Here is a 26396-nt window from a genome sequence, read left to right on the forward strand (position 1 = left end):
GAGTGAAACAATATGACATCCGGGCACAACTTTCAGTATATTAAAAATATAATAAAAAGAAATATCCAAATAAAGGGCAGGCCATCAGCTAAGCGTGACTTGTTTATGTCTAAACATCAAACTTTTGCTTTCTTCATAACCTAGGCAAAACAGAATGGTTTGGGCATAGATTTACATTATGATCATAAAGAAGTTTATGAAAGCTAAGCCAGGGAAGCAAATGGACATTTTATTTCTCAATATCTGGTGCTTCTTTGATACGTAATAATTTCTGTTTTAAAGTAATTTTAAAACACTATCCTTATATCAACGGTAACAATAACATCATTGTAACGGAGGTGCAATCGGCAACCTACAACCTTTCTGGGTCGATTCCTTAATTATTCAGTGGGAATTACCTTCATTTCCCCTTCTTCTACCACCAACTGCCAATTGGCATCTCCGCCTACATCCTGTAATGAGTAAGTCATGTGGTTCTGTACCATCTCTTCAACCTTGAAAAGAAAAATAAAGAAAGCCATGAGAACCCTCATCCAGTTTAGCTACGTCATAATCCCTTAAACAGAACGGTACAGGTATCCCCCACTTTTTTAAAGTTCGCTTTACGTCACTTCGCTTTTACAAAGACCTACATTAATATGTTTTCGTTAACCCAAAGAAATCTGAAGAGAATTTTCATTTTACGAAAAAAGCAGAAAAGTGAAACTAGCATTCAGTGTTTGTTTTGCAGTGAGCCGCTGAAGAGGCAGTGCACGCCTGAGCAGAGCAGCGAGTCACCAAGCTCTTTCCTCGAGAACTACACTGTATATACATTATTTCTATTTCGTATCAATTTTGTATTTATTGTATCATTCCTGCTTTTACCATATGTTAATGATATTTTAGGTTTTATGTGTTATTTGGTAGGCTATTTTTGGAGTCCGGGAACGTTCGTAATTTTTTCCCATATAAAATAATTGTAATTGCTTCTTCGCTTTATGCCACTTCAGCTTACAAAAGGTTTCATAGGAACGCTCTACCTTCAGATAGCGGGGGAAACCTGTATTCAATTTACTTCAGTTCAGAAATGGTGCTCTTCGGAAGCTGAGCAACCAAATGCACAAAGGTTAGTAGGTTTTATAGAGTGTTGCAGAGTTTAGTCCATATTTCAGATACCCAGGTTAATGATGGGGTGGGGGAGAATGCAGGAAAGGAGGATGCTTTACTCAAATAACACAGATTGGCCTATGTGCTTCAGGTGAGCAAAGTATGCATTTTCTGGAAAAAAGAAATATTCTATCCTCTATCATAAAATGCTTTCTTATGAAGATGATGTCTTAAAGCATAAAATTATGGAATACTAAGGATAAAAGGGGCACGAGGAGATCATCTAGTACAGTGTCCCTATATTTTAGACTACATAAGAGGTATTAGAAAGCTTGTTATATGTCAATGATTTCCCTAGAAAAGGGTGACAAACTTGATTTCACTTATTATAAACTTCTCTTTTATCATAAATATAAGCAAACTTAAAAATAGCCAATCCCTCATTTATTTGACTCCAATTTCATTGTTCTAAATTCTTTTAGGGACAATGCTAATCCTCATATATGAAAAGCTTTACAAATAGTCACTTTTTAGTTTATTCTTTCTAAATTTCTGTTGCAGAAATTTCAACGCAACCTGTTTTTTTATTTTTACGACTTGGTTAGAGGAGTTTTAGGTTTACAGAAATACTGTGCAGAAAGTACAGAGAGTCCCCACACACCCCATCACCCCCTTGCACACTGTTTCTCCTACTTAACCTCTGCTTTTGACTACCACAAATTACCCCGACATATCTTACATAAGCAAAGAAAGTTAAATATTTCATACTCCCAGAACTCTAATCAGATTTAATGGTAAGAATTCACATGAACATTTTTTGTAGTCTTCCAGTTTGAAATGTGTTTTTAAGCAGCACCAAAGTGATAGGAAAGATTGTGTCTCAAAGAACCAGGTCCTTTATCATCTATCCATAGATACATTTCTAAGCTCTATTTTCAAACTTTTATTAATAATTTTGCTTTATGTAATAAATATAGAAGGCATAAAAGGAAAGAAGAGAAAATCATATTGTACTTTCATTTAAAAATTTATCCTAAGTTTAACTCGTTGTTTTAGATAAAGTTCATCATGTTGATTAGGAATACAGAACAAGGAATATTTTGAAAATACAAAATATTACCGTCTGTGAGGCAGAAACTCTTAAAATTATTAACCCTGGGAAAATATATATTTTTTCTACATTAAAAGATGTTATAAATATGCAATTCTGGTGTGTATTCTTGCTATGTCAAGTTTTTTTGATCTTAGAATGTATTTTTGGTTACTGAAAGTACGTATGGTTTGGCAGTAATAGCAAATAAAGTTTTAATGTCTGTAAGATTCTACACTTTATTTTTGAACTAAATCAACACATAGTATTTTATTCCTTCTTTATAATCCCAAAATAATGTGAGTGAATGCTATTGGGTTACAGGCTTAAAAGACATTTTAAAATCTTATAAACAGTAAAGTCTACAATTTTACAAAGCCTCAATCAGAAAACAAAATTTTAGCTGATGCTTGCAGAAACCTGAGTGCTTCTCTAATTTTGGTATCTGCTTTGAGAAGGTAAGAGTGACTAATGCAGGATCCTAAGTTACAAATACATACAAAATGTATCTGATTCTCAGAAGAGGAAGACAAAAGGAAAATTCCAGTTAGAATGCATAAATAAAACAACCATAGATAGTAGTGCTGGCTTGATTAATTAATTTGTCTGTATCACACTGTGACTGGGAGAAACTTTTGTCTTTGAACTTTAAAATCTTAAAAATCTTTTTATTTCTATCTCTAAGTTTAAAGCCATTTCATATACCAAAATCTTCTGTTCTTAATTTCTCTGAAAGTCCAATATATAAACAAAAAAGAGATATTTAGTGTTGTGCTCCTAGGAAACGGAAGAAACTAATAATGTCCTTAATTACTGTAGTAACCATCTCTATAAAAGCCTTCATTCATCATGGAATTTTCCTTGAGGTAATAATATTAAGGTTAAGACAAAGGCGATACAGGTAAAACTTCACTATAAAGAGTTTTATGTTCATGGCAATAAACTATGAAGTAGCCAATGTTATCCCACCGGGTCAGTGACTTTTGGGCATTCATGACTACACTGACACTTCAGATTTAACCTCATGATCTGCTTGGTTTACTGTTTTCAGTTATGATCTCCATATCAAATGTGTAGGAAACAAGGCATCATTAAGTCTGATGACAAGAATAAACACAAGCCAAATTTACCATTTTATTAGGCTCAAAATTCAATATTCTAATAATACTTAGTACCACTTAAAAAAAAAAAACTGGGATCAAAATCATCAAAGCAGGTGTTATTAGCAAGATGTAATTAGATTAAGCATAATTTCAGGATATCATGCTCTTGATTTTTGGGACCTGGTGTTGAAAATAACGAGCTGATACACACAACGTATTAACACCTAATTAACTATTTAAAAACCAGAGATCAAATACATTTGTGATAAGGGGTGACATCACTCCAATTCTAACCTTTTCTTCCACCTTACGTTTGAATCATTCAGTATGATGCCATTTTAGGAGGCTACCAAATTTGATTTTTCTAACAATATTAACACAGAAATTTGAGAAGAAAATTGCTCTTCGATGGTACAGCAAAAATCTACAAGGTCTCAAACACAGCTCAGAGCTCTTCTTCTTACCCATGTTAAAGAAGTACAATTAAGCTTCTTTGTTAAGAGTCAGAAAATCGAGGGTTTGTTGGACAGAATCATTTATTAAAAACAAATAAGTACTGTACTGTTAACCTAAAAAAAAAAAAAAAAAGCCAAGGCCATAAACAGTTAATTCACTGAAGAAATGCAAATGGCCAAAAAGCAAAAAGTACCACTTTTAGTCTATCAGATAGGCAAGAATTAACTGAGTTATCTGTATCACAAAGGAAACCTGGCTTGGGAGTATAAGCTGGTTCAGCTTTTCTAATGAACAGCTTGGTAATATAAATAAAAAACTTAGAAATGTGCATGGCATTTGTCCTAATAATTGTACTTCTAGGAGTATATTCTAAGGAAGTAATTAAATGAATGTACAAAGATGTATATACAAGGATTTTTTTTTTATCACTATATATAATAGGAAAAAACTGACAATAAACTAAATGTTCGATATTAGGTGAGTAGGTAAATCCAGAATGTACATCCATACAACAAAGAGTGGCAGACCTATATTTATTGATGGAGAGATGGGCCTACATATGAGTTAAAAAAATGTTATAGAACAGTATATACAGAATTACCTATTTTGCTAGAAAAAAGACAATTATAAAGCGATGTGTGTGTATGGGAAACCCTGGTGGCGTAGTGGTTAAGTGCTACAGCTGCTAACCAAAGGGTCAGCAGTTCAAATCTGCCAGGCACTCCTTGGGAACTCTATGGGGCAGCCTACTCTGCCCTGTAGGGTCGCTGTGAGTCGGAATCGACTCGATGGCACTAGGTTTGGTCTTTTGGTTTGATGTGTGTATGTATATATAAAACACACACATGTATTTATGGAGAAAGTATAGAAGAATGTGCATGAGAATATTAATCATGATCCAGTATTTCTGTTTACTCCACTTTTTAGTTTTATTACAATTAGCATGTATTACTTATATAATAAAGAAGAGGAAACAAATAATTACCACAACTATAACGCGTTATAATGAACATAAACTGGAAAAGAGCTTTACACAGAACCTTTCTGCAGCAACGGTCACTATAGATTAACCCGCAGATGTACTGATGTTCTTTTTTTTTTTAAGATGACCTATTTAGACAGTAACTATGTTATACAAATAAACAAATGTGACCAAAAAGATCCATTTATAAATCCAAGTCCTTTCTACTTTCTGCATACATGAAGATTGTTCTCTAATTTGTGGTTATAGCCATTATTATTTCAAGAACTTGCAGTCCTTTACAGCTCTACTTTCTCAGATTCAGAGCTACTTCATTCGCAATGTCGGTCCATCAGGCAAATTCATCCATCGCTACTAATTTCCTAGTAGATTCAGATATTTTATTTGAGGTTATTTTTCAGGGCATCTCTCAGTTCTACATTTCTTAATCAGGATTTTGAACATTATTTCAACAAGAGCAAGCCAGTCATCGGCCAACACTTCCATGTAGATGACAAAACCAAATTATAAAGCGTTTAGAGGACTTCTGTATGGGCAATGATGCAAATGATCGAGAAACTGCTATCATATTTGTATATACGCCTGGACTTTTAAAAGATGCTGGGGTAAATGTAAATTGATTGTGGTATTATGTTTAAATCATTTGAGCAAATTATTAAAAGTGATGACAAACTTTATGACTTACTTTTTAAATTAGTTGTCAAGATATAATAAAATCAAGAATATGACTAACTCAAATATTTTAAGGAATGATATGTGGATACACAACTATACACACACAATATCAAAAAGTATATTTGTTATATCTTAGGACCAGGCAGTGTTTCGTTTTGTTGTGCACAGGGCTGCTATGAGTCAGAACCAACTCAATGGCACCTAACAACAACAATGAACAGTAACAATTATTGCTTTTCTAACATTAATGAATATCTTTAGAGCTTCTTACAGAACTTTGGTTAATATAAAAGTTTCTTCAGGGCGTGCTGACTGCAAAATGCACCAAACTTAATTCAGTCATTAGTGTAATTTCATATTATGTTGAATTGGAAGAGTTTCCCAGTTATTATTAACTCTAGTTTTAGAGCCAATGCTATATTCTTAAGAGCGATTGTGCAGAACAATCTGCTAGATCCTTTGGAATGGGAGATAAGGCAGTGCAATATCCTCTAAAACAAGCAATCTTATCAACTTAGAATTAGTTACCCTAAAAGCACTAACCATAAGGTAAATAGTTTAACCAACAGTTAATTACCATGGGGCTATAAAATAAACAACGGCATCCGTGAAGAAATGTATTCCTTCAAACTGACTATATGAGACCAAGAGGGAAACATTTGCTTGAAACGAAAGACAAGAAGACAGGGAAGGGCAGGGAAACCAGACTAAGGGAAATGGGGAACCCAGGGAGGAAATGCAGCAGTGCTGATATACAGCGACCAAGGTCATGAAACAATTTGTGTAAGAATCATTGACTGGAAAATATGCTATGTAAACTTTCACCTAAAGCACAATAAAACGTTTAAAAAAAAAAAAAGTTAATTGTCAGCGTCCAAGTCTGCTAACAACAAATGCTTTAGCAAGGACAAAGAAGACTTTTATTTTCTTCATTTTTACCTCTTTTGGCACATAAAACCGTACCACAATCAAAAGCTAAACAGTATCTGATTAATCATGAGCACCATTATTAAAAAAAATTCCATCAGCAAGAGTAATTTCTCAACTTAGATGCATGAGTCACACAAAAAATCACGTAAGAGGTAAGCTTCAATTTGGCAAGTCTAGTTAAAAAGAAAAAATGGGCACCTGCTACTCAGTGATACATATTCACTTATACCTGAAGAGCTTCGGCTTTCCTACAGCTCTAGAAAAGGTTTGTTCTGATGCCCTCATTCTCAGGCATTCTCTGAAAAGGCATAATTCTTTCCTTGCTCTCATAACATTTTCTTTAATTTATAGCCTGTGTATTCCTCTTTCCATTTCCTGGAAAATGGTGACCATTACTGATAGTTTTTAATTAGCCTGTTACTTTATTACTTTAATACAAAATGAATTTAGCAGATTAAACCAAGGTCTCCAAGTATCATCGAATTTTGCCACTAAATTATTGTGAATGTAGTAAGAGTTACTTTTTTAAAAAAACAAATGAATGAGCAAAATATAAAAAATACTGTAATAAGTTTGAGCATGGGTGATTTCTGATTAACAATTCCTAAACCTCTCTTACAAAATATTCAAGTATGAAAAAAGCTGCAAAAGTCAGAAAAATACATTTTGAGTCTTAATTTTATTGTACAGTAAAAATTAATGTAAATTTCTTGATCATTATGCTCTTTTAAGACTGTATGGGATCAAATTGACAATGGCAACTCAAAAGATTAGATAGGAACCTTAGAGGACAGTGAGTTTATGTTATTGGGGAGGAACAACTCAGAAAAGGAGGGCAAGAATGGTTGAACAACTCCAAGAATGTAATTGATGTCACTAAATTATACAAGTAGAAACTGCTGAACTGGCATATGTTCTTTTGTGTACATTCTCAACAAAATAAAATAAAGATGTAAATTTTTTTGTACATGTAAAATATTAGAAACCTCTTTTAAACTATGACTTTTAAAAACTTGTATTGGAATACTCTGGTAGAGAAAAAATGGTAACGTAGATAACTTAGATTAGCTCAAAGTAATTATAATAGGTAATAAAAGGTCACACTTATTCATCACTTACTATGTGCTAGGCACTAGTTAGCTCAGTCTTAGCTAGATCACAAAAGTGAAACACAGAAATGTTAGAGAACTTGCCTGGCATCACAGAACTAACTAGGATTCAAACTTGGTCGTTTTGACTGAATAGCTCAAGTTCATAATCACCAGCCAATAAAATGCAATCACAATAAAGATACAAAGCTGAATGTCAAAGATGTGAAGATTAAAAAAAAAAATTAAACTAATGCCAATACTAAAAAATTATTCCTTCGATGGTAATCTGATTTTATTTTGAGGGCAGAGACTGCAAGCATACGGCTTCCTGTCTTAAATTCCTAAAACCTAAACTATGACGAATAAATTTAAAACCAGTTTCCACAGACTCAGCACTATCAACAGGAATATTAATTTATAATATCCAAGGGTAATCTGCGTAAGGAAAATGTAGCCCGTTCAATGGAGTCTGTCTCTGTAATGAGAGTGAGAGGAATATTTAGTTACTTCCCTGCTGAATATAACTTAGGAGATATTTTAAATTAGATTAAAAGTGAGACTGTTGAAAACCTGCTTTTTTATATTACAAACATATCCTGCAGATCATGTCCATCAAAGTTGCTGAGTCCTGTCTGAGCAAACAGATATTACATGATATATACAAAGGAGGCACCTTCTATTTGTTTCAATTCAATATGAAAGTCTTTTGAAAGTACTGACTATATGGCAAAATTCCAAGCTATTCAAAGCAGAGGATACAAAGTAGAGGGCACATGCAAGCCTGGCAGAGGAACTATTCAGTAGATAAGGAAGTCCTTTGTAATTTTTATTGTTATTATATAAAATTCAAAACCAAAACAAGTGGACTAACCAAAAGATTTCTAGGAACTGGGAAAGCAGGCTGGAATATAGCACAGACAGACTCAAGTTCATTCTATACATTCATACAGTACCTGGGAGCTGAATCTGTGAACATCGTCAGAGGCACTGACAAGATCAATGGAAGACATGGAGGAAGAGCGACTATAGGGCTACCAGAGACAGACAAAGAAAAAACCAAGTAATCAGAACAAAGGCACAACAGAGCATTCAGTACCAACTTCCAAACACAAGATAAAGAAAGAGAAAACAAAGCACCATATGAAACAAGCACAGCAACAAGTGCTGACTTCATGCACCTATTATGTATTATACTCCAAAATCATTCTAAAATGAATGCAGTGCTTCCAATAACACAGAATATTACCACTTAACCCCGAAGAAGAAAGAGACTTAATGTAACCGGCTACACTCTGGCTAACTATTCTGGACTAGCCACCCTGCTACCCACTCGCCCCACTTTTTTTAAAAAAGAAAGAACATTATGTTCAGAACTAGATTTCTTCTTTGGAGGATGTATATGGAATATAAGGAGCCCTGGTGGCACGGTGGTTAAATGCTTGGCTGCTAACCAAAAGGTCAGCTGTTCGAACCCACGAGCAGCTCCACGGGAGAAAGGTGTAGCAGTTTGCTTTTGTAAAGATTACGGCCTTGGAAACCCTGTGGGGCAGTTGTACTCCGTCTGTAGGGTCACTATGAGTTGGAATTGACTCCATGGCAATGGGTTTGGCTTTTTTTAATATATGGAATACAACATGTAGTACAAAAAAAACTCAATATTTAAATTCAAGAAAAGGGGAAAAAACTTACACAAGATTGTTCATCAACAGTGAAGAACAAGACAACAATTATTTTATGTAAAGTGACATTAGCTTACCTTTTGCACAAATCTATGAGTCCCCACAGAAGAAAAGGCATCTCCAGATGGCAACGATGTAGGCCAATGTAACCTGACTTTTTCACTCTGTGACTAAGAAAACATAAACTATTAAGATGGGAAGGTTTTTAAGTGTATTTTACAACTTTAGAATGGATAATATAACCTGGAACTACCAAAATTTCATTACTGAACACTTCAGTATTTATAAATATTTGAATTATAAAACTACTCAAGGCACAAGCTTTGAATTTCAAATCCACTTCACATATACCAATACAATCTCTTCTTTCTGACTCTATAGACACTACCTTAGACCAGAGATTAGATCTCTAATTTTGGCCTTATTCAGACTCTCTAATATCTGCATAGCATTATTTACCATGAGTCAATTTTAACATTGCTGTGAAAGTAATTTTCTTCTATCCAAACTCAAGCAAAATCATTCCAACCATTCTACCTCAACAGGCCATGTAGCCCTGGCCACAGGCTTATATATCATTAGAACCAATATCATTGTTTCAGTTATGTTCCTAAGAACATATGTATATCTCTTTGCCTCCTTTTCATGGAGGTCTTCTGCCTTCATCCTATCACCTCACTCCCATTAAGCTGACACTCAACCTCTATCTTCCTCCTTAGCCTGCATAGTCTCTTTCACTCTACTCATTCAATAAATATTTATTGACTACTGTATGCCAGAAACTGTGCTGTGTTGTTTGGGTGCTTCTTTTCTAACTATACAGAAGACGGGGGGTAATTTCTATTCAATACTGTCCGAACACACTTCCTAAGACCTCATTTCTCACTCGCTAATTTACTGCGTATCTTTCCTTATTTTGTAAATAATGTAAACTCAAAAATGTGTGGTATGACTGTCAATGGTGAATACCTATCTATTGGCTATACTGTTGAGAGCACTGTGCAATACATACTGTATATAATAAATGATCTGAACCTATGAAACTGATTTCACGGATTACTGAAGTTTACTAATTTAGTGCATTACAACAGTGTAATTATCTTTGTAAATATATCTATGTATCTGACTATTGGGCAAGAAAATTCAAGGTCTGTTTAATGACTTGTTTTGTGGCTCATATACCAGAATGTCTAAATAAATGACTGAAATTAAATGACTTGATAGCCCCATGAATATTTCATTTTCTAAAGCTTCCAGAAGTTTTCATTGCTTGTCTTTTAAACTCCAACTAACTACTGTACTAATACTTAGTAAAGCAGCATTTCAGAACCTGAAAGGATATTTTAAATCGTCTTGTCTAACCCCCTTCCTTGTTTCGCAGGTTAGAAAATCAGGGCCCAAACAATTTAAGTGTATAAGTCCATAGCTACCATAGTCAGACAGTGGCAAAACTAAGAATAAGACCAAGGTGTCCTGACTCTATAGTTCATTTCTCTTCCCAAAATAGCATATCCCAGAAGGGGGGGAAAAAAAAAAGTGTGTGTGGGGGGAGTGGGGGTGGGGGTGGGGGACAACAAACAACACTAAGGTGCTACTTCAAGTAATACTGTAGGCTTCTAAAGGTACAGCTCATTTAGAAACTGGCAATTTCCCACTCTTATTGAGTGTTACATAACTGAGCCAGGATCTTTTGGGTATAAAAAATAACCGATGAGGTTTACAAAGTAATGTGATGTAAACTTTTTATTGTGGATTACAAAAGAAAAACATATAAAGCAAAAAAGTCAATACTGCAGGCGATCTGCCCTTGGCTAGATGGACCAGTAAATTGGCATATTGGCCGTTATTACCTTAGCAATAACGGGAAATGAATTATCAAGCCAACTTTTCTATCCAAGTTAATTTTTAGTATAAAACTGGTACATGTATGATTTATTTACTAGATACTTGATTAAAAAAAAAAATCTTCGAGTCGATTCTGACTCACAGCGACCCTACAAAACAGAGTGGAACTGCCCCACAGGGTTTCCAAGGAGCAGCTGGTGGATTTGAACTGCCAACCTTCTGGTTAGCAGCCGAGCTCTTAACTACTGCGCCACCAGGGCTCCAGATACTTGATAAAAACCAAAACCAAACCTGTTGCCATCAAGTCGATTTTGACTCACAGACACCCTACAGGACAGAGTAGAACTTGCCCCACAGAGTTTCCAAGAAGCATCTGGGGGATTTGAACTGCCAACCTTTTGGTTAGCAGCCGTAGTGCTACGCCACCAAGGTTGACCTAGTCAGAGCATAGTTAACTAAAATTCACCCTCAAGTACCATCTAGTGGTAAAATATGGTAATTGCATTTGTAACAAAATTAAAGTCAAAGGATCAAATTAATCTGGAAACCAGAGTTAAGGGATTTAAGAAATGCTTTCCTTTAATTTCCATAGGAGCTGGGTATAACTGCTTAGAATTCAATGATGATGTTAAAACAATGAAGAAAGTAAAAAATAAGAAACGGAAGGTAAAAGATAATAAAAGCTAAATAAATGACACTAATTTTTTTTTTAAATACAGAATAATAATAATAAAAAGAAACCAGGGAAGGCATTTTGTTTCATATCCTTTTATTCCTTCCTGAATATGAATTAAGATATTATTAAAAAAACAAACAACCCAGTGTATATAATTTGGAAAGGGAGGCGGACAGGAAAATTCTTAAACTCTTGGTCATCTTCCTTTTGAATTCACATCTGGTACTTGATGAAGAGAAATTCAGAGACTGTTTTATTCAGACTAAATGTATGCTCGATATTAACAGTACTTAGATCCTTCAAAGGGAATAGGTGGAACATTTCCATTTAATTTCCTGTTAATTTGGCACACATCCTTTAAACAATTACTGGTCTTCCTTCTATTGCTTAGAAATTGATAAATGAGGAAACTGACTTATAAAGATTCTTCTACATTTGTCACTAGGTGTAGATACTAGTTAACTTTCTAGGCAATTAGGTTTATAATTTTCAAACTCTATTTGAAATAACGTATGTAAAGAAATGCCTATGATGTTAAAATGAATTCCACCTTAGAATTTTTAAACACAGACATACCTGTTCTTCTATTTTATCTTGTCTGTCAAGTGCAGCTTCAACAGCATCAAAGAACTCTTCTTCATTAATTAGACTGTTTGGGCCTTCCTATTCAAACACACAGGTGAAAAAAAAAAAAAAAAGAAAAAAAAACTTCATTTAAGAAAATAGAAAACACTGATAACCCTGGCATTAACTCTATGGGAGAGATGAAAATTGACTTAAACATTACTGAGCGCATATTTACAAACTAGTCAGTATGCTAGGTGATACTATCACAAAGCTGAGTAAATGCGCTCTGAAAAATTGTATGTGTTGTTACAATGAACTCACTCACTGCTCATATATTTACTGTATACTGACCAAATAATATGTTAGGGTGATACCCTACAGCAGGGTTGGCAAACTATAGCCCACTTGCCAAACCCAGTGCTTCACAAGTTTTTGTATGGTTGAAAAAAAAATCAAGAGACTAACATTTCCTGACATGTGGGAATATGAAATTCAATTTTCTGTGTCTATAAATAAAGTTTTATTGGAACACAACCACGTTCATTTCATTTATCTATTGTCTATGGCTGCTTTTGTGCTGCCTTGACTGAGTTGGGTAATTATGACCCCCTGAAATATTTATGACCCACAAAGCCTAAAACATTTATTGTCTGACCATTTACAGAAAAGGCTGTTGACCTCCACTCTAGAGAGGCTACTATCTACTTGGAGATTAAGTACAAAGTTGCAGAAGATCTGCAGCCAGTAAGAAGTACAGACAGGAGTTCAGGTGGGGATCTTTCTAAGCAAGGACAATTCTTTCATGGAGGAAAAAAAAAAAAACTTGACTTGATGCTTGAAAGCCTGGTAACATGGCATAAAGCAGTGGTTCTCAATCACCTAGGGAAATGCCTGGAGAACTTATTAAAATGAAAATTCCCAGGCACTCATACCCAAAATCCTTTTCAGTAGGTCTTGCGTGGAGCCCAGGAATATGCATGGAATCTCAGTCATATCAGAAGATAAAAGTATAAAAAACAATAGCAAAATGGAATCAAGCAAGGTATATTCCTGCTGTGATGGACCAAGAGAAATAAGTGGAATAGCTCCATATTAAAGTAAAAGTGGAGGCAGATAAGGTAGGCTTGGGTTTGTTATTGTTGTTGTTAGGTGCCACTGAGTAAGTTCTGACTCACAGCAACCCTATGCACAACAGAATGAAAAACTGCCTGGTCCTGCACCATCCTCACAACCGTTGCTATGCTTGAGCCATTGTTGCAGCCACTGTGTCAATCCACCTCGTTGAGGGTCTTCCTCTTTTCCGCTGACCCTGTACTCTGTCAAGCATGATGTCCTTCTCCAGGGACTGATCCCTCCTGACAACACGTCCAAAGTATGTGAGATGTAGCCTCACCATCTTTGCTTCTCAGGAGCATTCTCGTTGTACTTCTTCCTCGTTGTACTTCTTCCAAGACAGATTTGTTTGTTCTTTTGGCAGTTCATGGTATATTCAATATTCTTCACCAACACCACAATTCAAAGGAATCAATTTTTCTTTGGTCTTCCTTATTCATTGGCCAGCTTTTGAATGCATATGATGTGACTGAAAACACCACGGCTTGGGTCAGGTACACCTTAGTTCTCAAAGTGACATCTTTGCTTTCCAACACTTTAAAGAAGTTTTTTGCAGTCGATTTGCCCAATGCAATGTGTCTTTTGATTTCTTGACTGCTGCTTCCGTGGCTGTTGATTGTGGATCCAAGTAAAATGAAATCCGTAACAACTTCAATCTTTTCTCCGTTTATCATGATGCTGCTCATTGGTCCAGCTGTGAGGATTTTTGTTTTCTTTATGCTGAGGTGTAATCCATACTGAAGGCTGTGGTCTTTGATCTTCATCAGTAAGTGCTTCATGTCCTCTTCAATTTGAGCAAGCAAGGCTGTGCCATCTGCATAACGCAGGTTGTTAATGAGTCTTCCTCCAATCCTGATGCCCCATTCTTCTTCATATAGTCCAGCTTCTCAGATTATTTGCTCAGCATACAGACTGAATAAGTATCATGAAAGAATACAACCCTGATGCACACCTTTCCTGACTTTAAATGCAGTATCCCCTTGTTCTGTTCAAACGACTGCCTCTTGATCCATTTACAGATTCCTCATAAGCATAATTAAGTGTTCCAGAATTTCCATTCTTCAGAATATTATCCTTAATTTGTTATGATCCACACAGTCGAATGCCTCAGCATAGTCAATAACATACAAACAAACATCTTTCTGGTATTCTCTGCTTTCAGTCAGGATCCATCTGCCATCAGCAATTATATCCCTGGTTCCACATCCTGTTCTAAACCTGGCTCGAATTTCTGGAAGTTCCCTGTAAATATACTGCCACAACCTCTTCTGAATGATCTTCAGCAAAATATTAATTACATTTTTTGATAACTTCCACATGTAGGACAGAGTAGAACTGCCCCATAGGGTTTCCAAGGAGCAAATGGTGAATCTGAACTGCCGACCTTTTGGTTAGCAGCCTGAGCTCTTAACCACTGTACCAAATGGAGCCCTAGTGGTGCAGTGGTTAAGCATTCAGCTGATAACTAAAAGGTTGGCAGTTCAAATCTACCAGCCATTCCTTGGGAACCCTGTGGGGCAGTTCTACTCCGTCCTATAGGGTTGCTTTGAGTTGGAAACGACTAAACGGCCATGGGTTTTTTAATTAAAAGATACACAAAATAAGACACACGAACAACTGCTAGACTGTCTGGAAGCTTTACAGTTAGGTTGATAATCCCAAGTTACAATTAGTTCATTAAAAATCATTTAGCAACACTGACCCCCCTGCCCCAACCTAAATATGCCTATCCCTTACACTGGAAGGAGGAGCTCTGGTGGCGCAGTGGTTAAACACTGGGCTGCTAACTGAAAGGTCAGCGGCTCAAATCCACCAGCTACTACGTGGAAGAAAGATTTGGTAGTCTGCTTCCATAAAAACTAGAGCTTTGGAAACCCTAAGGGGCAGCTCTATTCTGTCTTACAGGGTCACTATGAGTGGGAATTGACTCGATGGCAATGGGTTTGGTTTTTGGGTACACTGGAAGGGTGGGAGGAATTACGGTATAATGCTTCTGTCATTTGGCACAGGCATATGACAAATCTTGCTTCTAATGCAGTTGTTCCAAATCTTTTAGAATTATGAGGACCCCACCCTACAACTCATGTTAGAAATTAACAAAAAACACTTTTTATTAGAATACAACACACGTACAGGAAAGTACACACCTCAGTTAACTATCATAAAGTGAATATACCACCCATCTACTGACTAGCTGGGTCACAAGGAAAAGAAACATTTACAATACTCCAGAGGTCTCCCTTCTACAGGACTCCCTTAATAAAGTCGCAACATTTCAAAGACACTCAAATGACAGCAGTATAACTTTGGAACCTGTTATCCGAAAAAAAATACAAATACGCAAAATCTACTCTGAATTCAAAACATATTTACTAATAATTTTAAAAACTCTACTGATCATAACCATATCTACGTTAAAAAACAGTAATAATCATTCAACCTACAGTGCTTTAGTGCATATGTGTTTCCTGGTCCTTAAGTATAGTCACTTTGGAGTCTCAGGAGTCTATTAACTGGAAAATTGTTGTTGTTGTTAGGTGCCGTTGAGTTGGTTCCAACTCATAGCGACCCTATGCAAGACAGAACGAAACACTGCCTGGTCCTGTGCCATCCCTACAATTGTTGTTATGCTTGAGCTCACTGTTGCAGCCACTGTGTCAATTCACCTCGTTGAGGGTCTTCCTCTTTTCCGCTGAGCCTGTACTTTGCCAAGCATGATGTCCTTCTCTAGGGACTGATCTCTCCTGACAACGTGTCCAAAGTATGTAAGACACAGTCTAGCCATCCGTGGTTCTCAGGAGCATTCTTGTTGTACTTCTTCCAAGACAGATTTGTTCATTCTTTTGGCAGTCCATGGTATATTCAATATTCTTCGCCAACACCACAATTCAAAGGCATCAATTCTTCTTCTATCTTCCTTATTCACTGTCCAGCTTTCACACGCATGTGATGTGATTGAAAATACCATGGCTTGGGTCAGGCGCACCTTAGTCTTCAGGGTGACATCTTTGCTTTTCAACACTTTAAAGAGGTTCTTTGTAGCAGATTTACCCAATGCAATGCACTGTTTGATTACTTGGCTGCTGCTTCTATGGCTATTGATTGTGGATCCAAGTAAAGGGAAATCCTTGACAACTTCAATCTTTTCTCCGTTTATGATGATGTTGCTCACTGGTCCAGTTGTGAGGATTTTTGTTTTCTTTATGTTGAGGTGCAAGCCATACTGAAGGCTGTGGTCTTTGATCTTCATTAGTAAGTGCTTCAAGTCCTTTTCACTTTCATTGAAAAACTGGAAACTTAGAGCATTATAAATATCCCAGTTTAAGGCATTATGCTGAGTGAAATTAGTCAGTTACAAAAGGACAAATATTATATAAGACCACTATTATAATAACTGGAGGAACAGTTTAAGCAGAGAAGAAAATATTCTTTGATGGTTATGAGAAGGGGGAGAGAGGGGTTTTCGCTAATTAGTAGATAAGAATTATTTTAGGTGAATGGAAAGACAACACACAATACAGAAGAGGTCAGCACAACTGGTGACCTTGCAGAGAAGTTTCCTGAATAAACGGAACACTTCCAAGGCCAGCACAGCAGGGGCGGGGGTTTGGGGACCATGGTTTCAGGGGACATCTAGGTCAATTGGCATAATAAAATCTATTAAGAAAACATTCTGCATCCCACTTTGGAGAGTGGCTTCTGGGGTCTTAAACGCTAGCAAGCAGCCATCTAAGATGCATCAATTGTTCTCAATCCACCTGGAGCAAAGGAGAACAAAGGACACCAAAGACACAAGGTAATGATGAGCCCAAGAGACAGAACGTGCCACATAAACCAGAGATTACATCAGCCTGAGACCAGAAGAGCTACGTGGTACCCGACTATAACCAATGACTGCCCTGACAGGGAACGTAACAGAGAACCCCTGAGGGAGCAGGAGAGCAGTGGGATGCAGACCCCAAATTCCCGTAAAAAGATCAGACTTAATGGTCTGACTGAGACTAGAAGGACCCTAGAGGTCATGGTCCCCAGACCTTCTGTTCACCCAAGACAGGAGCCATTCCCAAAGCCAACTCTTCAGACAGGGATTGGCCTGGACTATAGGATAGAAAATGATACTGGTGAGGAGTGAGCCTCTTGGATCAAGTAGACATGAGACTATGTTGGCATTTTCTGTCTGGAAGGGGTATTAGAGAGCAGAGGGGGTCAGAAGCTGGCCGAATGGACATGAAAATACAGAGTGGAGGGAAGGAGTGTGCTATCTCATTAGGGGGAGAGCAATTAGGAGCATATATCAAGGAGTGTATAAATTTTTGTATGAGAGACTGACTTGATTTGTAAACTTTCACTTAAAGCACAATAAAAATTGGGGAAAAAAAAGCTAGTTTACCAAATGAAATAGGCAAAAAACAGGTAGTTTTTCCTTTGATGCCAACTCTGAGGGAGAAGAACTACTGTAATTGGAATAAAATTTCCTTTGTTAAAAAAGACTTAAACCTTTTTATCTCATGCTTGTTGCTAATCTACTGGACACTCTACAATCTTACTTGCTGTCTTAGCAGTATGTCTTAAATTAATGACTATCCTAGAAGACTCCTCTTCCCTTGGATTCTCAATTTTAATTATTTTTTTTTTCTCTCTCTAGGTACTTCTTCTCAGGCTCCCACGCAGGAGCTTTCCTTTGCCTATCCCTTATATGTTGGTGTTCTTCAGGGTTCCATACTTGCTCTCCTCTTAACATTCTTATTAATTTCCAAAGCTTCAGTCATCATCTGATGACTTCCAAGTTCACAGCCAGTCCATCTGTCTCTTAAGTGTTAGATCTTTATACCTTACAATATGCAAGACCTCTTCATCTGAATGTCTCATATGCAACATGTCTAAAACTAAATTTTAATTCATACCTGTCTTCCTTGCCCACATCCACACCAATCTGCCTAAGGCAGAAATTTGAGCTTAATCTTTCTATCTCCCTCATTCACTCAACATACACTTCAGTTCTACCTTTCAAATATCTAATCTGTCAGCTTTTCTTTATTCCTACTGCTTTTACGGTAATTTAGGCCATCTTCAACTATAACCTGTTTTACTGAAAAAGTCACCAGGTCCTCAGTCACAATCTGTTCTCCTCATTGCTGGAAGCAAAAGTGATTCTTCTAATCTGTCAGTCCAAAAGCTTTACTTTCTTGCTTATAATCCATTGCCCCAGGATCTGAACTGGTTTTTGCTGACCTCTCTAGCCAGTCTCTTACCACTCCAGCCTCCCTCCACAGAGAAGTACTTTCAGTTCCTATCATGAACTATGTTCTCATTTGCCTCTGGCCTATAAATGTTTTCTTTCTCACCCCTAGAGCAAACACTTTTTCTAGGCTTACTACCTAGTCAAGGCTTATTACTCTATCTATTCATTCTTAAGGTTTCAGCTAAGATGTCATTTTCTCTGGAAAGCCATTCCTGACTCAATCTCCTCAACTTGAGTTAAAAGTCCTTAATAGCATCAATTATTATAATTGCCTGTTAACTACTCCATGTTCCCCATTACACACTCAGGTAGTGCTCTGAGGCAGGATTCATGTCTGTCTAGTTCCTTGCTAGATCTTCCCTGCCCCAGGCCTGGCATTATAGTAAGTATATAATAAATACCTATAAAGTCTTAGGAATAGATTTAAGATTATCAAGTAATTTCTAAGTCTACAGATGACAGAAATGTCTAAACTTTGTTTAATAATTAAACATCATGAATGTTATATAAGAACAAAAATAAAATCAGATTTTCAATTAGTGTCAAAAATTCATTCAAGTATAGTATCAACACACAAGATAGGTGATTCAAAACTCCAAAAGGAAGAAACATAAAAAACATATGCTTCAGAAGCATAAAAACAAGTCCTGATTAAAAATTATATATTTATCTGACACCACAGATATTCAGTGGAAAAAAAAAAAAAAATGGTGGATATTTAATTATTTTCCTCATTAGGAGAGAAAGAGGAAGGTACATTTCCAATTGGCAGAGATAAGATGGCTTACCCAACAAATGACACTGAAGGAAAATAATGAACCTTACATTATACCATAATTTAAAAAAAACTAGATGCATTAACAATGTATTTAGAAGACTTAAAAAAAAGAGAAAAACTAGAAAATACAGGTAAATATTTACATAATTCTGAAGGAGAAAATGCTTTTTTAAGCATGATACCAAATATGGAGGTCACTTTTCAACAGACTGAAGGATTAATCACACAATATTCAAAGGACATGGACAAGTGGGTCATTAAAGAAGAAATATAAATGGCATATATATATATACACACACACACACACACATATATACAAATACATATAAAATGTTCTATCACATCAATAAGCAAAACACATTTTTTGGCTTTGAAACTAGTAAACACATATACCTAGTACAACACCCCTCCTGAATCACCCTCCCAGATATAAAGCTACGTTGACAGAAGCAGAGATAAACAAATATATAAGCATACTTATATACTGCTGGTAGGAGATAAACTGGTACAACATATTGTTAAATTAAAAATATGGATTTTATTGGCCTTATTTACATTTTCTATATTCTTTCTGTTATGAACATGGATTTTATTTTTGATATGAAAAAATAAGGTAATTTACAAAGTTGATAATTCTCCCCCCAAATAAACCTGAAATAGCAAAATAATCTACTGAGCTTCAAAATAAAAATTAATAATGTAATACAGTAACTCATGTTTTAATAATCTAGATTTTAAAAAAACCTATAATTTTTATATATTCCAGAAGAAATGACCCGACATTTTACTAATTTTAAAAATTACAACTCAAATCTCATCATTATGGATTTCTACAGCTGGAAATCTTTTCTAACATTAAAAAAATTCACTCAAGAGCAAGTCTTTTACTTCCCTCTTACATAAAAATGGCAATAAAGTTTCTTAAATATCAGCTAACTATAGCCACTTTATCATTCTACTTCTAACTTGATGATGCACCCAGCCACTGCATCTTTAAAAAGTTCATTTCAGGAATAACAATGTTTAATCATAATTACGAGATACATTTCTTATGCCTTTTTTATCCAGAGAAATCTCATGGCAAAAGAGTTAAAAAAAACTTTAACATATGTGTGTGCCTGTGTGTATGTATATATAATATGTGGGGAGGGAGATGTTATTAATTGCTTAACAAGGAAACAAAAGGGGAAACAAGCTGGTTTCAAACATAAAGGTTCATGTTCTGCTATGGATAAGATCTCACCTAATAAAAAATACCACGCACTAAATCTTTTGTCAGTAAATACTCAGATTTTTTCCTACAAAGGTTGCTTTTATTTAAAAAACAAACAAACAAAAGAGTAAGAAGCTAACATTAAAAATAATCATCCTCAGAAGGGAAATAAAAACCTTTCCTATAAAGTGGGCAAGACTAATATCGAGCCTTTGAAAGCTTATACTGACCCTTGCAGGCAATTAAAACAAACAAACAAAAACCTATTTCAGAACAAGCCTAGTAAGAAAATGCTCCCTGGTATTTACGTATCATGAAATATACATTTAATGACAATAAAATGTTGAGTGTGTATATATACATAAATATATACATGCAGAGAAAGAGAAACAGACGCACACACCCTAGGTGATGTAAAGAATTAATGTACTCAGCTGCTTGCCAAAAGCTTTGATGTTTGAGTCCACTCAGAAGCACCTCCGAAGAAAAGCCTGGTGATCTACTTCTGAAAATTCAGCCACCGTAAACCCAGTGGAGCACCGTTTTACTACGACACATGTGAGGTAGCCATGAGTCAGAATCGACTTGATGGCAACTGGCTATACACACTACACACACATATTTGTATATAATTATATATATTTAGACTATTTAAGAACTATAATATCATTACTTAAAAATTAGTCACTTCTGTGATAAAATCTGCATATGTGTTTCTTTCTAATATCAAAAAATAAAATTCATACCTCATAGTCTGGTCCTCCAAAGTGGGACTTTTTCTTAAGTTCTGTCATGGCATTTTTGTATGCTTCCTCTATTCTTCTTCTCTTCTCAATTTCCTATTTAACAACAACAACAACAAAAAAAATCAAGTGAAAAATTTATCATTTGAAGTGGGCATTTTAACAACAATGATGTCTTTTAAATGGATTTCCTCTGCATTGCACTGAAACTGTAAAATTGAACCAAATAACCCCACTGGTATGAAAAATAAGAGTATTATTCTGCCCAAGAAAACACATCTCTTTAGGCTATATATTACATGTACTGTAAGCTACTATTTAAGATCACCTTATAGGTAGGCTATGTTTTAAACGGATTAAGTAACTACAAGTGTCTAAACATACTTTTAAAAAGATAATTAGTCCCAGAGAAATGCCTACAATACATTCCTGTATTTTTTCTTTTTTTTCCAGTAAGAGTTTTATTTTCGTAGGACAAAAAAATGGCAAGGAATGGATAATACAAAAAAAAGAACTCAATTAATAGGTGGAACCAACGAATGTGAAAAAGATACTCCAAGAAAGTGAAATTTCTTGTATTTTCCCACTGCTGGCAAGACTGGATTTTAGAGCTAAACTTTAAACTTAGAGATCAACTTTAATCCTCTCCTTATATAAATAAGATATACAGATCTGAGAGGTTAAAGGACCCAAAGTCAACATGTAAAACAACAAAGGCTGGTCCTAACACCAGCAAACTTGTAAAAAAAAAAAAAAAAAAGGAAAACAAAAAAACTCAATGCCGTTATTTCCTCACCTCAAATAACTCATGGCTAAATTAAAGTCTACACTGAGTTTACACAAAGGTTCCAAATACCTTATACGTGAATTAAAGCTAGTGCAAATCAATAAATTAATTCATAAGGTCCAAAGAATTTATTGATTTTTGTGTACTAATGAGAACATGGTACTACAGACCATCAGAATGGCTAAAATTAAAAAACAAACAAACAAAACCCCTAACAATACGAAGTACTGTCAAGGGTATAAAGAACTGGAATTCCCATCTATTGATGGTAGGAATACAAACTGATAAAACTACTTTGGAAAACTGTTTGACAGTATCCATTAAAGCTAAGCATACACCCTATGAATCTGCAATTCTACTCCTAGGAACATGCCAAAGAGATACGTACAGATATCTACCAAAAGAGATGTACAATAATGCTCAGAGAAGCTTTACTGAGAATAGCCAAAAAATGACAACATTCTGAAGATCCATCAAAAGGAAAATGGATAAACAAATTGCAGTATAATCATAAATGAAACACTACAGAGCAATAAAAAATGCTAAACTGCTACTAAATATAACAACATGGATAAATCTCATAGTCAATGTCGAGGGAAAACAAAAGCCAGACACAAGAGTATATATTGTATGATTCACTTATATCATGTTTAAGAAAATGTGAAACTAATTTATGATAAAAGTTAGAAATGTGGTCACCTCTGCAGGGGGAGGCAGTAGTGTGGTATGGACTGGGAAGGGGCATGAAGGAAACTTCTGGGGTGCCAGAAAAGTTTTATATTTGACCTGAGTGTGGTTACAGGGATATATCCCATTGCCATCAAGTTGATTCCGACTCATACTGACCCTATAAGACAGAGCAGAACTGCCCCATAGAATTTCCAAAGCGGTAAATCATTATGGAAGCAGACTGCCACATCTTTCCTCCCACGGAGCAGCTGCTGGGTTCAAACTGCTGACCTTCTGCTGGTTAGCAGCTCAGTGTTTAACCACTGTGCCATCAGATTCCTGCAGCGATGTATTGTTGTCGTTAGGTGCTGTCGAGTTGGTTCTGCTCATAGAAACCCTCTCTCTGTATCACAAAACGAAACACTGCCTGGTCCTGCGCCATGCTCACAATCGTTATGGTTGAGCCCATTGTTGTAGCCACTGTGTCAATCCATCTCGTTGAGGGTCTTCCTCTTTTCCGCTGACCCTGTACTTTACCAAGCATGATGTCCTTCTCCAGGGTCTGATCCCTCCTGCCAACATGTCCAAAGTATGTGAGGCGTAGTCTTGCCATCCTTGCTTCTAAGGAGCAGCATTCTGGCTGTACACCATCCGAGACAGATTTGTTCGTTCTTTTGGCAGTCCATGGTATATTCAATATTCTTTGCCAAGATCACAATTCAAAGTAATCAATGCTTCTTTTGTCTTCCTCATTCATTGTCCAGTTTTTGCAGGCATATGATGCGACTGAAAACACCATGGTTGGATCAGGCACGCCTTAGTCCTCAAAGTGACATCTTTGTTTTCCAAAACTTAAAAGAAGTCTTTTGCAGCCGATTTGCCCAATGCAATGTGTCTTTTGATTTCTTGGCTGCTGCTGCTTCCATGGGTATTGACTGTGGATGAAATGAAATCCCTGACAACCTCAATCTTTTCTCCGTTTATCATGATGTTGCTTATTGGTCCAGTTGTGAGGGTTTTTTTCTTTCTGTCGAGGTGTAATCCATACTGAAGGCTGTGGTCTTTGATCTTTATCAATAAGTACTTCGAGTCCTCGTCACTTTCAGCAAGCAGGGTTGTGTTATCAGTTCCAAACACAGGTTGTTAATGAGTCTTCCTCCAATACTGACACCCTGTTCTTCTTCAGATAGTCCAGCTTCTCAGGTTATTTGCTCAGCATACACTGACTGAAGAGGTATGGTGAAAGACTACAACCCTGACGCACACATCTCCTGACTTTAAACCACTCAGTAACCCCTTGTTCTGTCCAAACAACTGCCTCTTGATCTGTGTAGAGGTTCCTCATGAGCACTATTAAGTGTTCTGGAATTGCTATTCTTCACAATGTTATCCATAATTTGTTACGATTTGCACAGTTGAATGCCTTTGCATAGTCAATAAAACACAGGTAAACATCCTTCTGGTACAGGGATGTATATACAAGGCCATATACACATGTTAAAAAAAGTCAAGCATTACACTTAAGATCGGGGCACTTCACTGTATGTATACATCAATAAAGAAAGCTGAATGAGGTAGAAATAATATTAAAAAGATTTAAGAACGATAAGAAAGCATGTGAAAATTACACATCTGTAAGTCTATTAATATAAACAAAGTTATCAATGAACATTCATTAATATTGTTAATAACTAAAATGATGTAATCTTAGAATTTTGGGACTTTGGACATGACTAACTTCTATAATAGAAAGAATTATTACTCCAGGTGTCTTGGTCATCTAATGCTGCTATAACAAAGATACCACAAGCGGATGGCTTTAACAAAGAGAAATTTATTTTCTCATAGTCTCGTAAGCTAGAAGTCCAAATTCAGGACATCAGTTCCAGGAGAAGGCTTTCTAGAGGAAGGTCCTTCTTACCAATCTTCCCCTAGGAAGGGGCTAGGAGCTTCTCCACCCAGGAACTCAAAAGATGCACTCTGCTCCTGGAGCTGCTTTCTTGGTGGTATGAGGGCCCCTATTCTCTACTTGCTTCCCGTTCATCTCTTCTAAGATAAAAGGCTCTGCAGGCCACACCCCAGGGACACTCCTTGTCTGCTGGATCTGGGATGTGACCTTAGTAAGGGTGTTATAATCCCACCCTAATCCTCTTTAACATAATCTAATCTTGCCTCATTAACCACAGGCAGAGATCAGGATTTACAAAACACAGGAAAATTACAATCACAAAATGGAGGACAACTACACAATACTGGGAAACATGGCCTAACCATATTTTTAGAGGACACAATTCAATCCATGACATGAAGTAACCAAGAAAAATCACCACCACTGAAGAATATTAACTTTCAATTAGCCAAAAGAATGGAAATGACATTAGAAATCTACTTAAAAGCATAATTTAAATAATCAATTCCACAATTAAACAGCTGTAATTATATCATAAATCCCCTATACAATTGCTCTCATTAGACTTTAAGCTCCCTGAGGGACTATTTCCTCTTCATCGCTGTTTTGCCATTCCTAATTTAGGGCCTAGCCGAGGGCACACAAATAACTTCTCCAATGAAACAGAACAATTTCAATGAAGCTGCATTAAGTCACCACTGACTCAATCTTCTTTCCCAATTCTGTGAATTATCTAAAATACATATTTGTTGATAAACATCTCCAAGAACTTTCTGGTCTTTTTTATAACCATTCCTTATTAAAATGTAACTGAGATCCTGTTGTCATTTCAACCTTGAGAAAAAATTACAGTGGAAAAAGTAAGATTTGACATCAGATAGACCTATATAAGAACACTATGAACCAGTTTCCAGATTTCAACGAATACTCCATCTTTTTCAACTGTTCTTTGGTTAAGAGAAGCAGCAAAAGTATTTTTTCCACAAATCCTTTTGTTTGCTCTATTTATTGCTATTCAATAAAGAAAGAAAATAGATGAGATCAACAACACTGAATGTAATCAAAAGTCCAGCTCCCTGACCCCAGAACACATGGCTCCTGGACTCTGTTAGCCCAGAACTGAAACCATTCCTGAAGCCAACTCTTCAGACAAAGATTAGACTGAACTACAAGACAAAATGATACTCATGAAGACAGTGTTTCTTAGCTCAAGTAGATACATGAGACTAAATGGCAGCTCCTGCCCAGAGGTGAGATGAGAAGGCAAAAACAGACAGGAGCTGTTTGAATGGACATGGGAAATCTGGGGTGGAAGGAAGGACTGTGCTGTCACATTTTAAGGAGAGCAACTAGGGTCACATAACAATGTGTGTATAAATTTTTGTATGAGAAAACTAACTTGACCTGTAAACTTTCACTTAAAGCACAAGAAGAAAAAATGTCCGCCTCCCTTTCAACAGGACAAATAAACATTTTTGCTGGAAAGATGGGGAAGTCATGTTACTTAATGTAAAAAGCTTTTTTTAAAAATGAGTATTTTTGAGGCACTGTGGTTAGAGCATACGACTGAAGATGACGATCCCTTAGTGAAAAACAAACAGATTAAAGACAGGAGACCTTAAGAGAAAGTTGTCAAAAAGTTTTAAATAAGCTATTCCCCATGCACACAACAAATAATGTTTTGAGAGAACAGGACAACCTCTGAAATCCACTGGACTAATGGTTTAAGAGAATCCTTCAATTTGTCCACTAAAACAAAAAC

General features: G+C 36.1%; 1 protein-coding gene across 4 annotated transcripts in view; it reads right to left on the minus strand.

The window, feature by feature from the left end:
• CERT1 (ceramide transporter 1) overlaps positions 1 to 26396 on the minus strand; it is a 160145-nt gene that overhangs the window by 16728 nt on the left and 117021 nt on the right. For 2 of the 4 annotated variants that reach the window (XM_064273231.1, XM_064273224.1), the window contains 5 exons: positions 21273 to 21365; positions 12190 to 12276; positions 9170 to 9262; positions 8367 to 8444; positions 399 to 494 (listed from right to left, as the gene is read on the minus strand). In XM_064273231.1, coding sequence (XP_064129301.1) covers positions 399 to 494; positions 8367 to 8444; positions 9170 to 9262; positions 12190 to 12276; positions 21273 to 21365 — 447 coding nt within the window. The remainder of the gene's footprint in view (positions 1 to 398; positions 495 to 8366; positions 8445 to 9169; positions 9263 to 12189; positions 12277 to 21272; positions 21366 to 26396) is intronic. The other 2 variants (XM_064273233.1, XM_064273221.1) reach the window with 1 other exon arrangement.

The sequence above is a fragment of the Loxodonta africana genome, chromosome 2 (assembly GCF_030014295.1).
Source record: "Loxodonta africana isolate mLoxAfr1 chromosome 2, mLoxAfr1.hap2, whole genome shotgun sequence".
Classification (NCBI taxonomy): domain Eukaryota; kingdom Metazoa; phylum Chordata; class Mammalia; order Proboscidea; family Elephantidae; genus Loxodonta; species Loxodonta africana.